At 38.3% G+C, this 15,828-nt stretch overlaps 1 protein-coding gene across 3 annotated transcripts; it reads right to left on the bottom strand.

Annotated features, from left to right (window-relative positions):
- Nucleotides 1-7,860: 7,860 nt before the first annotated feature.
- On the bottom strand, nucleotides 7,861-9,657 carry LOC128511533 (uncharacterized). 3 transcript variants are annotated; one of them, XM_053484432.1, is made up of 3 exons: nucleotides 9,410-9,657; nucleotides 9,021-9,303; nucleotides 7,861-8,927 (listed from the first exon to the last, which is right to left on the bottom strand). In XM_053484432.1, exons 1-3 carry the CDS (start codon nucleotides 9,499-9,501, stop codon nucleotides 8,283-8,285), a joined length of 1,020 nt encoding a protein of 339 aa, XP_053340407.1. In that variant the 5' UTR covers nucleotides 9,502-9,657; the 3' UTR covers nucleotides 7,861-8,282. The 3 variants fall into 3 exon arrangements, with proteins under 3 accessions (XP_053340407.1, XP_053340408.1, XP_053340406.1); XM_053484433.1 differs by having other exon boundaries at nucleotides 7,861-9,303; nucleotides 9,385-9,657; XM_053484431.1 differs by having other exon boundaries at nucleotides 7,861-9,303.
- Between the last annotated feature and the right edge of the window lie 6,171 nt (nucleotides 9,658-15,828).

The raw sequence follows: 15,828 nt of genomic DNA, 5'->3' as shown, positions 1-15,828 counted from the left end.
CTAAGAGACGGAGTAAAAAGGACGCAGAGAGAGAGAGAGATAGAAAGAGAAAGAGAGAGGCAGTGAAAAAAAAAACATACCTGCTGAAAAGATAATGAATGAAAAACACAGACAAATATGTATCCGAATTTATATTCATTTATTCACCTCATAGCCGGCAATTTTCACATCAAGGTCACCGAGGTTAAACAGGTAGTGCTTTTATCATTAAAAAGCCTCAGCGGGTCAAAACACATCAGCGGGAATTATTAGGCAAATTCACTGACTGCTGCGCCTGTCGTTTATTATGCTGATCCCGTGTTTCTCTTCTTTTAAACAGAAACGTTTGCGTGCTTTGTTTTTTTGTTTGTTTGTTCCGCGTTTTCTCCGAACCCTGCATTAATAAACTAGCGCCCATCATTTCCTCCCTGTTTCTTCAATTTCTCTTATCTCATCACCTCTACCTCCTTTTACATTTGCATTTCAATCCTCAGTATGTTTATTTATTTTTTATCTCTTTTTTTTTCCCCAGGACACACACATCACCTTCCATTCATTACGCTGACATTCATTTTCATGCTCGCTAAATTACAAGAACACGAAGCTGATCAGCAAGAACGTTTCCGCTAAAACATTAAGGTGGCGCGTAAGGGGCGGGGCTTACTGTTGACAACTTTCGTGTGACAGCTAGTTAACCCTGAACACACACGCGTGCGTATACAGTGATACAGATGGAGTGAGAACACATCTATTACACATACACACAAATTGACATTTGCTGATGAGAGACTGGAAATGTCACGGCACCGGAGCACAGATGGGTGAGGACCCTGAGGAGCGACAGAGAGAGAGAGAGAGAGAGAGAGAGAGAGAGAAAGCCCGAGGATTATGATGATGACCGATTGTGTTAGTACTAACAGGACACATGACCTCATCGGCCATGAGGAAATGAGATCACTTCCTCCGGGCAGCTTCGCTTAAAGGCCGCGGTTCTGGGAGGCGATCAGTATTATCATTCGTTATGATAATTTATCCTAATTATTAATGCAGCTGATTCTTGGCCTCCGGACACGGTTACCCTCCAGACCGTGATCTCAGTGGGTGGAGCCGAAACAATAGTCTTCCGTTTAAGGGGTAGACACTAACACAATGTGCCGTATCACATCCCAACACAAAAAACATAATACTCGAAACATACAACTCATATAGAAACAACTGAAACACACAACTCCCACACTGTGCGACACACAACTCAAATATACAACTCAAAATTTGAGCAGATAAGAACTCATACACATTATTCCCATAAAGTCCATCACACAACTCAAACACACAACGTAAACTCCCATGCAGTCAATACAAAACTCAAAACTCACAGGAAGACCAATACACAATTCATACACCCTACACACAACTTAAACACATAATTCTGGTACTATCTAACACACAACTCAAACCTTAAAACTCCCATACTGTCCAACACACAACTTATACACAACTCAAACCATACAACTGAAACAGTGCCCAATGAAAAACACTCAAACACAGAATTCAAATACACAATTCCTATATTATCCAACACAAAGCTCAAACCACACAACACTTATCCTTTCTAACACACAACTTAAACACAACTCCAATATTTTCCAACATATAATTCAAATCATACAACTCCTGTACTGTTCAACTTAAACACACGACTTCCATACTGTCCAACACACAATTCAAACTGTAAAAACCTCATACTGTCCAACACACAACTCACACACAATTCAAACTATGCAATTCAAACAGTGCCCAATGCAAAACATACTACCAACTCAAATAGACAATTCCTATACTGTTTAACAACTCAAATATACAACTCAAAGCCAGAACACACACACTATCTAACATGTAACAAAACTAACATTTTGATACTGTCAGACACCCCCCCCCACCGAATCCACAACTCCCATACTGTCAAACACACAACTCAAACCATACAACCCCCATATAGTTTCCAACATACGACTTAAACCCACAACTCCCTTACATTTCATTGTATATCTTACTGTGTATGACTGTCTATGTTTCAAATAAATTTTGAATTAATACTGTCCAACACACAACTCACACAAAACTCAAACCATATGACTTAAACTGTGCGCAAAGTAAAACACTTAAATACACAATTTATATACTGTCCAACACACAACTCAAACTAGACTATCCAACACAAAGCTCAAACCACACAACACTCATACTTTCCAACACACAACTTAAACACACAACTCCAATATTTTCCAATGAACAATTCAAACACAAACCTACTATCCAACACACAACTTCCATACTTTTCAACAGACAACTCATACCCACAACTCTTATACTGTCCGAAACTCACACACAACTCAAACCATGCAACTCAAACAGTGCTCAAATACAGAACAAAAAATATACAATCCCTATACTGTTCAACACACAACTCAAACCCGAAACACTCACACTGTCCAACACATAACAGAACGGACATTTTAATACCATCCGGCACACGACTTAAACTATAGTTAAACTTACATACTGTCAAACACACAACTCAAACAACAGAACTGTCCACAACGCACACACAATTGGAAAACACTCAAAAACAAAACTCAAACGCACAATTCCTATACTGTTCAACACACAACAAACACACAAGATCCACATATTCTGACAATAAACAAACTTACATTTTAAACTCTTGAACTCCCAAACAATCCAACAAATAAATCAACCACACAAGTCCCGGAAAGACAACTCAAACACACCTTATTTGCGGATACAGTGTCTAGACTTTAGACTTTCTACTTAAAACCCAAAGACTTGTTTGAATCCCTGATTGACGGATGCATCAACATGAATGGTTCTTTGTGTCTCAAAGGAATGACCGACTCCCCCCTGACTGGGTTCTGGAGGCTCGTGGTAGTAACAGATGAGGTGATATGTCCGTATGATGCAGAGCCGATGTAGAGCTGTGGGACGCTGGAGCATTAAAATCTGGTTATTAAGAAGCATAATGTTCATCTGATGTCATATTACTCCACAGATTTTCTCCAAATGAGATCATTGTCATACAGGGACCAGGTGTTTGAGAACAAACCTACCTTGTGTGTGTGTGCATGTGTGCGCGTGTGTGTCACCAACAGCTGTTTGGACCTATTCACATCTCTCGACTGTTCTGCCGATGGAGACTCTCATCCATATGGGCTGGAGCATTAGAACATAATCAAGCTTTATTACCGCTGCAGTAACGGCGTATTTCCTATCAGTCAGACTCATCTGCATGCTGCTCTCCTGCACTACAAATATCTGTATGATGTTTACTCGGTAACAGTGTTTAATGATCAAGGTACAGGGTTTAGGGAACAATGAATCTGAGCAAGAATGGATCTATTATCTGTGGATCAAATATATGATTTGAAAAATGATTACCTTCAATTTTCTGTAGATGTCAGTAATGAACTGCTAAATGATTAGAATTATGAAAACAGAAGCTTGTGCAGAAGTAAGACGTGGGTCAATGCTGAACGTCTGTTGGATTGGCTCGCAAGCCAGCGTGATTATCTGGTTTACTCAACAATACGTGCATCAAACAAAACAAATAAAACAATGCAATATATATTTAAAGACTTAAATTTAAATATATTTGATTTTAGCTTTCTGTCACAGCAAACTATGTGCCAGTAGTGTGTTTGTGTTGTGTATTGAACTAAATTAGAGATGTGTGTTTGAGTTGTGTATTAAACTAATTTATGGGTGTGTATTTGAGTTGTGAATTGAACTATGTGCCAGTTGTTACTTTGAGTTGTGTATTGCAATGAATTAGAGTTGTGTGTTTAAGTTGTGTATTTAACTAATTTATGGGTGTGTATTTGAGTTGTGTATTGAACTATTTGCCAGTAGTGTGTTTGTGTTGTGTATTGAAATAATTTAGAGATGTGTGTTTGTGTTGTGCTCTGAATTATATTGGAGTTGTTTCTTTGAGTTGTGTATTGAAATGAATTAAAGTTGTGTGTTTGAGTTGTGTATTGAACTGAATTATGGGTGTGCATTTAAGTTGTGTATTAAACTATGTGCCAGTTGTGTGTTTGTGTTGTAAATTGAACTGAATTAGAGATGTGTTTGAGTTGTGTATTTAACTAATTTATGGGTGTGTATTTGAGTTGTGTATTGCAATGAATTAGAGTTGTGTGTTTGAGTTGTGTATTGAACTATGTGCCAGTTGTGTGTTTGTGTCGTGTACTGAACTGAATTATGGCTGTGTATTTGAGTTGTGTATTAAACTATGTGCCAGTTGTGTGTTTGTGTTGTAAATTGAACTGAATTAGAGATGTGTGTTGTATTGTGTATTAACCTGAATTAGAGATGTGTGTTTGAGTTGTGTATTAAACTATGTGTCAGTTGTGTGTTTGTGTTGTGTATTGAACTGAATTAGAGATGTGTGTTTGTGTTGTGCACTGAATTATATTGAAGTTGTTTCTTTGAGTTGTGTATTGAAATGAATTAGAGTTGTGTGTTTGAGTTGTGTATTGAACTGAATTATGGGTGTGTATTTGAGTTGTGAATTAAAATATGTTCCAGTTGTGTGTTTCTGTTGTTAATTGAACTGGATTAGAGATGTGTGTTTGTATTGTGTATTGAACTAAATTAGAGATGTGTGTTTGAGTTGTGTATTTAACTAATTTATGGGTGTGTATTTGAGTTGTGTATTGAAATGAATTAGAGATGTGTGTTTGGGTTGTGTATTGAACTAAATTATGGGTGTGTATTTGAGTTGTGTATTGAAATGAATTAGAGTTGTGTGTTTGAGTTATGTATTGAACTAAATTATGGGTGTGTATTTGAGTTGTGTATTGCAATGAATTAGAGTTGTGTGTTTGAGTTATGTATTGAACTGAATTATGGGTGTGTATTTGAGTTGTGTATTAAACTATGTGCCAGTTGTGTGTTTGTGTTGTGTATTGAACTAATTTAGAGATGTGTGTTTGTGTTGTGCACTGAATTATATTGGTGTTGTTTCTTTGAGTTGTGTGTTGCAAAAATTAGAGTTGTGTGTTTGAGTTGTGTATTGAACTAAATTATGTGTGTGTATTTGAGTTGTGTATTAAACTATGTGCCAGTTGTGTGTTTGTGTTGTAAATTGAACTGAATTAGAGATGTGTGTTTGTATTGTGTATTGAACTGAATTAGAGATGTGTGTTTGCGTTGTGTATTTAACTAATTTATGGGTGTGTATTTGAGTTGTGTATTGAACTATGTGCCAGTTGTGTGTTTGTGTTGTGTATTGAACTGAATTAGAGATGTGTGTTTGCGTTGTGTATTTAACTAATTTATGGGTGTGTATTTGAGTTGTGTATTGAACTATGTGCCAGTTGTGTGTTTGTGTTGTGTATTAAACTGAATTAGAGATGTGTGTTTGTGTTGTGCACTAAATTATATTGGAGTTGTTTCTTTGAGTTGTGTATTGAAATGAATTAGAGTTGTGTGTTTGAGTTGTGTATTGAACTGAATTATGGGTGTGTATTTGAGTTGTGTATTAAACTATGTGCCAGTTGTGTGTTTGTGTTGTAAATTGAACTGAATTAGAGTTGTGTGTTTGAGTTGTGTATTGAACTGAATTATGGGTGTGTATTTGAGTTGTATATTAAACTATGTGCCAGTTGTGTGTTTGTGTTGTAAATTGAACTGAATTAGAGATGTGTGTTTGTGTTGTGCACTAAATTATATTGGAGTTGTTTCTTTGAGTTGTGTATTAAACTAAATTAGAGTTGTGTGTTTGAGTTGTGTATTAATCTAAATGATGGGTGTCTGTTCGAGTTGTGTATTAAACAATGTGCTAGTTGTGTGTTTGTGTTATGTATTGATCTGTTAGAAAGTTTTGTGTTTGGGTTGTGTATTGAACTGTATGAGAATTGTGTGTTTGTGTTGTGCACGGAATTATTTGCAGTTGTTATGTTGCAGTTGCATGTCTTTGTGTTGTGTATTTTACATGAATTTGAGTTGTGTGTGAGTTGTGTATCGAACTATATGCCAGTTGTGTGTTTGTGTTGTGTATTGATCTGTTAAGTAGTTGTGTTTTTGTGCTGTGCACTAAATTATATTGAAATTGTGTCTTTAAATTGTGCATTGAACTGAATCTGAGTTGTCTGCTTGGGTTGTGGATTGAACTATATTCGAGTTGTGTGTTTGTGTTATGTATGGAACTGTTGGAAGTGTATTGAGTTGTTTACTAAACTAAATGGAAAGTGTGTACTTTAGTTATGTATTGAACTGAATGAGAGTTTTGTGTATGAGTTGTGTGCTTGAATTATTCAGTTATAAGTTGAGTTGTGTGTTAAATAGTAAGCAAGTTTCATGTGTGTTGTACACTGAATTATGTTAGTGTCGCTTCTTTGCGTGTTTACAATGTTTACTAAACTGAATGGGAGTTATGTGCTTCACTGTTGTATTGGACTAAAAGAAAGTTGTGTGTTTGAGTTGTGATTTGAACTATATTGGAGTTGTTACTTGATTTGTGTGTTTGAGTTATGCATTAAACTGTATGAGAGTTGTGTGTTTGAGTTGTGTATTGAAGTGTATGAGAGTTGTGTGTTTATTTGGGGGATTTAATTATGTTGGAGTTGTTTCTTTGAGTTGTTTATTCAATTGAATCGCAGTTGTGTGTTTGAGTTGTGCATTGAACTAAATGAGAGTTGTTTCTTTTATTTGTGTGTTTGTATACTGAACTTTATGGGAATTGTACGCTTGAGTTGTGCACTGAATTATGTTGGAGGTGTTTCTTTGACTTGCATGTGTGAGTTGAACTGTAAAGGATTGTGTGATTGATTTGTGTTTGTGATTGAGTTGTATTTGTCCAATCACATGCGTCCACATGAGTCCGCACCTTTACTTACTATGCAGCGATGAAACACTGCAACACAACACACACTGAAACCATTTTAGAAAAATACGGATTACTTGAATCCTGGAAAACATGCACATACACACACACAACTGACTGGTGAACATGTGTCCACTCTGAACATGAATAAATCTCAGTGACCTGCAGCCATGCGGCTTTAAACGTTTTGACACAGCACATTGACTCCACCTGCTGGATGCCGTAGTTACAACAACACAAAATGGCATAAAAACTGGTTCACAATCAAACCGTTGCTCTGAACAGGCTACACCACTGATAATCATCACGTGTCTTAAAAATTCAACGTGATAATATAAAAAAATGAACCATAATAATTTTAGCATGTTTGCTTTTAACTCATCATGTTTTATTGGTCACGTGTCTGTAATATTTTGCGTTCAATATAATCATGCATTTAAGAAAAAGACTGAGCAATTGTGTGAGTGTGCATTAGCAAGTAAAGAGGAAAGCAGTGTGTGGCAATCCCGCTGCTGCTGTAACTCGGATCACTAAATCCCACTTCATGCCTCAGCAGATAAAAAGCTAGAGTCAGGAATGAACCCAGTAAAAATCATGCGGTAAATGATCCCTACAGAGGACAAAATCCAACACGAAGCTGCGAGCATGAAGCTGAACGCTAACATATTTTATTCCGAGTGCGCTTGAAACCTTAATGCTCACAATAATGTTCTTCGACTAACATTTTATGTGTTTCCTCATTAATGTGAACAATTCATTAAAAAAAAAAAGCAGCAACAGCAGCATCAACTATTTCCCCACCAGATCCATATAAATAAGAAAAATAAAAACCTTTACAATTCTGAACGTGTGTGTTTAGGGTGCGTATTGACTAAATAAGTTGTGAGTTGTGTGTTTAAATTTTGTTTTAAAAAGTTTGTAAATTGTGTACTGAACTGTGTAAGAGTTGTTATATATTACAGTTTTTTCTGATTGCTTAAGCACATTTTTTGTAACTATTGGCTATTTTTGCAAAACTCTACACACAAATAAGAAAACCTTTCACCCAATTATCAAAACATTTTAGTTCTCTTGCAAAAGAGTATACATCTTGTTTAACTCTACAAACCTTTGTAAAAATGGTATTTTTGTACCAAACAGTTAACACTAACCATCATATTTATAAGCACACAAAGTGCCAACTACACACTGATGGTATAAATAAAAAACACATCTGGCTTTTGCTTTCTCTGTGCACAAGGTAGGTGAATTTGAAGTAATACTTTTGACATAATTTTGTCATACAAACACACAAGGATTCAAATTTTACTTACTGTAAGTATGAATGTTTATTCATACATATCAAAACGAAGCACAAAAAAACATACAATTTCACTGAAAGAGAGAGAGAGAAAAAATATCAATCATGTCGTCTTTCTGGGTCCGGCCACAGAATTTCATCGACATCACAAGCAATGTCTTCTTGTCCAAGGCACCGTGGAAAATATCTTCTTGAGTGCCGTATCCAGGCCTGACATGATGCCTGGTCAATATCCTCACATGCCTCTTCCATTGCCTGTAAAAGAGCCATGCGCTGATGGGGATGACGGTCATAGACCTTCCAGCGCCAGGCAGAGAAGAATTCTTCGATTGGATTCAGGAATGGAGAATATGGGGGGAGGTTTAGTACAGTAAAGAGTTGGTGATCTGTGAACCAGTTGCGGACCAAAGCAGCCCTATGGAAGCTAACATTGTCCCATATGATAACATATCTCATCTGCTCTGCTCTCTGAACATTAGTGAGTGTATGATATAGGGTATCCAGGAATGTAATAATGTGTGCAGTGTTATATGGGCCCAGGATTGCATGATGGTGCACAACACCATTTTGACTCATAGCTGCACACATAGTTATATTACCACCACGCTGTCCTGGCACATTGATTATAGCACGTTGTCCAATAAGGTTCCTGCCACGTCTCCTTGTTTTAGTTAGGTTAAAACCTGCCTCATCTACATAAATCAGTTCATGACCCATGGCATCTGCCTCTAGCTCCATCACTCTCTGGAAAAGACAAAACAAATGCAGCACAGCAGGTTCATACACAGCACTACAGGATGGACTTCCACATTCAGTACCAATGATATTATAGCTTACCTGAACATATTCATATCGCAGTTGTTTTATGCGCTCACTGTTTCTTTCAAAAGGGACTCTGTAAATTTGTTTCATTCTTATTCTATTTCGTGCCAGTACACGAGATAATGCAGAGATGCTCACGTAGTTTATGTTTTGGAATGTGATGGTATCCTCTATTATGCGCTGCTGTATTTCTCGCAGCCTAATGGAATTATTGGCCAACACCATATTGACTATATGAGTCTCTTGTTCTTCAGTGAACATTCTTTGTCTGCCCCCAGATGCTGGATTTCTAGCAACTCTGTAAAGTAACAAATTCAGTTTTTACATGTCAAGTACTGTATTGTTTTTCATTAGGGTATGGTGCTACTAGAAAACTTACTGTAGTATGAAGTAACTGTACTAACCGATTCTCATTTCGAAATGTCCTTATGATACTTGCTACAGTGTAGCGGCTGAGGTTAGGCTGAACCCGTTGGCCAGCTTCCCTTAGGGTCATTCCATGGTTGATTACATGGTCTACTATTGTTGCTCTGATGTCATCAGGAATTCTGATTCTTCTTATCCTTCCTCCTTCCTCTTCACCTCCTTGTCCTCTTCCTCTAAATTCACCTCCTAGTCTTTGTCCTCCTCCTCTTCCACCTGCTCCTTCACGTCCTCGTCCTCGTCCTCTTCCTCGCCCTCCTCTAATTCTCACTCTTCTCAGTCTGCCCTCCATGGTTCTCCACATTGAAAGCTTACCTGTGGCTTAATTATAGTGCTCAAGCTGATTGCAAAGTGAACTAATTATATAAAACTGTTTTCACATGTGCAGTGTGGTCAAACAGTTACACAAAAAGTGTAAAAAATGTCCATAAATGTGTATAGTTTTACTAGGAGTGTTCTGATAATTTGGAAATTGTGTGTAAAGTACTGAGTTGTGTTTACAGTTCTGCAAAAGGAGTGCTGTGGATTAGATTGTATTTATACATTTGCAAATTGTGTGTTATAAAAGTGCAAACTGTGTGCAAAGCAGTGTTTGTGCTTTTAATTTTGCAAACTCAGTGAATAGTTTTTCTACAACTATTAATAATTTTAGAAATTGTGCTACAGGAATCATTATTACTGTTTAAGCAATCAGAAAAAACTGTAAACTGAATTAGAGATGTGTGTTTGTGTTGTGCACTAAATTATATTGGAGTTGTTTCTTTGAGTTGTGTGTTTGAGTTGTGTATTGAACTGAATTATGGGTGTGTGTTCGAGTTGTGTGTGTGTTTAGGTTGTGGGTTTGAGGTGTGTATTAAACCGTGTAATCGTTGTGTGTGTGTGTGAGTGTGTGTGTGTGTGTGTGTGAGAGTTGTTTAAGGTGTGTATTGGCCTCGGCTGTTCTCTGTGACCTCTGTTCGCTCGATAGTTCATGACTGAAGTTTCCTACAGTCTACCTGAGACTCCAATAATGACCTGGACTCCATATTAACTTAAACACATCTCCTGTCATACTGAACTTCCAGCCTCCTAACACACAGTATGAGTGCAGATCAATCCCTGCTATGCGTTTCACCCAGATGAGGATGGGTTCCCTGTTGAGTCTGTTTCCTCTCAAGGTTTCTTCCTGTTACCATCTCAGGGAGTTTCTCCTCGCCACTGTAGCCGTCGTCCTCGGCTTGTTCATCAGGGACAGTCTTATCATTTTGATTCGTACACGTTCACATTTCATACAAACTTAAATAATTCTTTTGATTGTGTAAAGCTGCTTTGCGACAATGACAATTGTTAAAAGCGCTCTACAAATAAAATCTAATTAAATTGAATTGTATTAAAGCGTGTAAGAGCTGTTTGTGAGTTGTGTGTGTTTGAGTTGTGTACTGAACTGTGTGTGAGTTGTTTGTATAAGGTATGTATTAAACCATGTATTAGTTGTGTATGTGTGTGAGTTGTGTTTTTGAGTTCTGCACTGAACTGTGTGAGTTGTGTGTTTGAGTTGTGTACAAAACTGTGTAATAGTTGTGTATGTGCGTGAGATGTGTGTTTGAGTTGTGTGTTTGTGTCCTGAACTGTGTGTGAGTTGTGTTTTTGAAGTGTGTATTAAACCGTTTAATAGTTGCGTATGTGTGTGAGATGTGTGTTTGTGTACTGAACTGTGTAAGAGTTGTGTATTAAACTGTGTAATAGTTGTGTGTGTGTGTGTGTACTGAACTGTGTAATAGTTGTGTGTGTGTGTGTACTGAACTGTGTAAGAGTTGTGTACTAAACTATATAAAAATTGTGTTTGAGTTGTGTACTAAACTATATGAGTTGTGTTTTTGAGTTGTGTATGAAAATGTGTTATAGTTGTGTATGTGTGTAAGTTGTGGGCTTGTGTACTGAACTGTGTAAGAGTTGTGTATTAAACTGTGTAATAGTTGTGTGTGTGTGTGTGTGTGTGTGTGTGTGTGTGTGTGTGTGTGTTTGAGTTGTGTTTGAGTTGTGTACTGAACTGTGTAAGAGTTGTGTGTTTGAGGTGTGTATTAAACTGTGTAATAGTTGTGTGTGTGTGTGTGTGTGTGTGTGTGTGTGTGTGTGTGTGAGTTGGTGTTTGTTTACTGAACTGTGTAAGAGTTGTGTGTTTGAGGTGTGTATTAAACCATGTAAGAGCTGTGTGTAAGTTGTGTTTAAGGTGTGTGTGTGTGTTGAACTGTGTGTGAGTTGTGTTTAAGGTGTGTGTGTGTGTGTGTGTGTGTGTGTGTGTGTGTGTGTGTGTGTGTGTGTGTGTGTGTGTTGAACTGTGTGTGAGTTGTGTGAGTTGTGAGTACTGGAAGCCCAGCGCAGGGTCATGTGATGCTCTTCATGGCCAGAAGGGGGCGAGCTTTCATCACTCAATCAGAATTCATTATTAACTGTTCAACTGGTGACTGCTGAAGTTTACTGGTCCAGCAGTCTGGGTAAAGAAACCACACGCCAGCAACTAATTTATTTATTCGTTTGTTTGTTTATTCATTTATTTATTATTTATCTTTTTTTCTTTTTTACTATATTTATTTACTTGAATATGTTATAATAAATTATTTATTGATATGTTTGCTGGCTAACGCTTTTAATTATTTACTTATTTCTTATGCAGTGGGCCTCTGTGTGTGTGTGTGTGTGTGTGTGTGTGTACAGTACATTACAGAATCGACCCCTACCACCACAAACCACCATTACCATCCAGCAAAATCCCAGACTGAACTGTGTGTGTGTGTGTGTGTGTGTGTGTGTGTGTGTGTGTGTGTGTGTGTGTGTGTGAGTAAGTCCTGCAGTGTTGATATGAAGAGCAGACAGTGTTCGTCCTCGTCCATCATAGACAGATGGTGACCAAATGGAATTTATTGCCTAAACCACGTGTGTGTATATGGTGTGTGTGTGTGTGTGTTTGTGTGTGTGTGTGTGTGTGTGTGGAGACAGGGAAATCTAAAGACCAGCACACACATTTTGTGTATATATACATATAGAAGAGCGTGTATGAATGTGTATGAAATAGAGAAGTGTGTGTGTGTGTGTGTGTGTGTGTGTGTGTGTGGATATCACGTTGCTGCGTTATGTGCTGACACGGCGCTGCATGTTGCACCTGGTGTGTGAAAGGAGATGGCCAGCTGCTGATGCTCCACACACACACACACACACACACACACACACACACACACACACATTTTTATATCCTTGTATCATTTTATCTGCTTTTCTTTTCTCTTTCTTTTGGAAATTGTTCATACCTTATTAATGAATACAATAAAATAAATGCGATTTGTAACAACTATGCAAAAGAAATGGATCTAATCTCTGTGTACAAAACACACAAAATTTAATCAGTCGCATAAAATCCTATTTTTTAATCCTATTATTATTAAAGGTCTGTATTTGCATATTAGAAACTGATTGGCTCTTATATTTTTATGTTGTAATAACCCTGACGTTTTCACGTTTATTTTTTTTAATAGCACTTATTTCTTGTGTCTTTACATTTTTCGGTGAAATATTTTGACTTCAGGTCCATTGCTGTTCGTGGAAAAAAACCTGCTGACAGAAAAAACAAAGCGCTGGACTGCGTACGCTCATCTATCTTACTACAGCGGAGAGAGAGAATGCGAGAACGCGCTTAAAGGCGATCCAACTTCCATCCAACATCATGGATCACTCTGCAACATGGAAGCGGTAGATAAAAACTCTCGGCTCACGTCCGTGACAGCTCGCCCGTGCTCGGGGGTTTGGTCCGCAGCCTGAACGGTCCCTCCTGCAGGGTAGCTTGGAAATCGGGTTAAAAGCGTCTGATCTGAGCTGTAAATCTGGATGATGGTGATGATCCATAGAGATCGTGACGTCAGGAATATACGCACGTTGAATAAGAACGGCGCTACAGATGGAACGTCTCACAGAAGCTGTCCTCCTTCCTGACTTCCCTCGTTCCCAAGCGCCGCTCCACGCTCCAAGCGCGTACACGTCCCCTGATTATTACTAACACCTGTCCCTCATGATTAGTCCTGTTCTGTCTCATTAGCTTGTGTATACATTCCTCTCTGATTGGGTTTAGTGAAGTCTGCAAGCACTTCTAGTGCAGTTCAAAGTAGTGTTTTATGTCTCCTATTTTCTCCTAATTCCAGCTTCCACGATGTCCCGGTTCTCCTAGTTATACAGGCTGGCCCAGAAGGTGGTTCCTCTGCAGAAATCTAAACCATGCTTTTCATTTCAGATCTTTGAAACCAACAACAAAAGATGGACGAGAACCAGACCTAAGAGCCTTTGACTTTTTATTTCGTTGGGAGGGAGGACGGCATCTCTGCATGGACCAACATCACTTCTGATACATTAAGCACGCAGCAGTTATGAATTCACAACTACCATCCAGAGGTCACAAGTTCGATTCCCGGGTGATGCTATAAAGAGCTGATAGGAGAGAGAGAGAGAGAGAGAGAGAGAGAGAGAGAGCACTCGAGGGGCTAATAAAGTCCGAGCACTCTCGGGAGGGAGGGATGGGTGGCATTCTAGCACTTTCACATTAATCACTGGCTTGTGTGAGGTCATGCAAGTGGAAGAAGTGGATAGCGCTGTCCTCCGAGCGTATAACATGACTCCCTACAGTCCATGAGTGATCAGTTAAATACGTTTTTTTGTTTGTTTGTTTTTTGTTTTAGCTTTTTTTGCCCATGAATCCTACACCTCTTGCTTAATCTTGTTCTTCTGGTTCTCCCAGTTCACCAAGTTGCCTATGTTTCCTAACTGTTCTTCAGGGTGGGTGAAAAGTAACCAGCAAATCTTTACATTTCAACATAGGCACCGGTGGTGCGCCAACCTTTTTCCTCAAACAGCCGGGGATGGAATGCACAATGTCTTTTAAAGAAAGTGGTTTGGGATACTGCTGAGAACCTCCTGAATCCGTGTCCCCAGTGAGTCCAGATCTCACTCTGAGAATTTGCCCTGTACGCCTCCTCTTAGGCGTAGCTCCACGGAAAAAAAATAACATGCAGTGAGATCTGGACTTCTTGGAGGCCATTCATGAGGTCCACATCATCTCAGCCAACGTCCTGGAAAATGAATCATCTGTTTGGAGACAACAGTGATACAAGCTTTATAGACAATAAATTCATTTTCACATAGCCTGTAGTTCACTTATGCCCCATAACTACTCCATAGCTGCCCCAGAGTTGTCCCATAGTCCCTAGAACCAGTAGAGTCCAGTCAGAGGTATAGAGATCCTGTTTTCCCCAAATAACATAGTTATTTAATTGTTGTGCTTCACCACTTTTCTACAGTAGCTCCCGCATGTACACTAGTTTTCCCACGGTTGTACATTCCAATAATTTGCAAGTAGTCCTAGGGTTATGGGTGAGGGTTGGGTAACCCAACATGTTCCAAGTTCCCACAGTTCATTCAGTAATTCCAGACATCCCAGTTCCTAGTTATACTAAATCTCATTCCTTTCTTGTCTAAGATATCCTAGGACTTTTCTGTCTTCCCATAGTCACTGTATTGTCCGAATTCTCATGGTCGTGTTAATTATCTACGATTCAAGGATTCAAAGAACTTTATTAGTCCCAGAGGGAAATTGCTTTTCTAGCTGTCCCAGTCTCAGGTCCCCTAGTTCTCATTTTCCCCCCTTGTGTCTGCACTAGTTCCATTAGTTCACCTTTTCACCAATACATTGTAGATTCTTAATTTTCATTATTGGAAATTGGGTTTCCAATATTGTCAATATAAATCTCCAATTTGTCATCTAGTTTCCCAAAGTGTTCTTGCCCTCTTAGGTTACTATTTTATATTCCAATTTTTCTTTTTTAACCTAGATTGAAAGTATTCTAAGACTCAATATTACTTCTTGATACCATAGTTTCTTAGGTTACCTAGCTCTTCCTGGCTCCCGTAGGTGCCTACTGGTTTTAGTTCACTGGTTTCAGTTGTCCTTGTTCTCCAGTCCCACTTAATTTCCCTTAAACCTTTCTGATTGTGTTAGTCTTCTTAAGTTAGACCCAATCATAGTTCTGATAGTTCTTTTATCTCTGTTACTTTTCTTAGATATATTCTCCTAGAGAATAACAATACAGTATTTCCAAATTTTCAGTCCCTGCTTCTAATTTTATTGTTTCCAAATCTCTTTAGATGATATCTTATATCTTCCCTTTCACAGTTTTCGCCTTGTTGAATATTATACTAGTCTTTCTTGATGGTTGATTATGAACCTGTAACCCATATTAGCACTTAGTTCCTGTCCTGTGGTTTAAGACAACATGACATATAGATGATGATAAGGTAATGGATTATCAGATGTGGTGGTTGCAAATTTCCAACCACCCATTTGTTCGCGCAAATTTGCATTTAAACTCCAATGTTTTTGTTC

The sequence above is a fragment of the Clarias gariepinus genome, chromosome 23 (genome assembly GCF_024256425.1).
Source record: "Clarias gariepinus isolate MV-2021 ecotype Netherlands chromosome 23, CGAR_prim_01v2, whole genome shotgun sequence".
NCBI classification, from domain to species: domain Eukaryota; kingdom Metazoa; phylum Chordata; class Actinopteri; order Siluriformes; family Clariidae; genus Clarias; species Clarias gariepinus.
The sequence above is the reverse complement of the archived record's forward strand: the minus strand, read 5'-3'. Positions and strand labels throughout refer to the sequence as shown.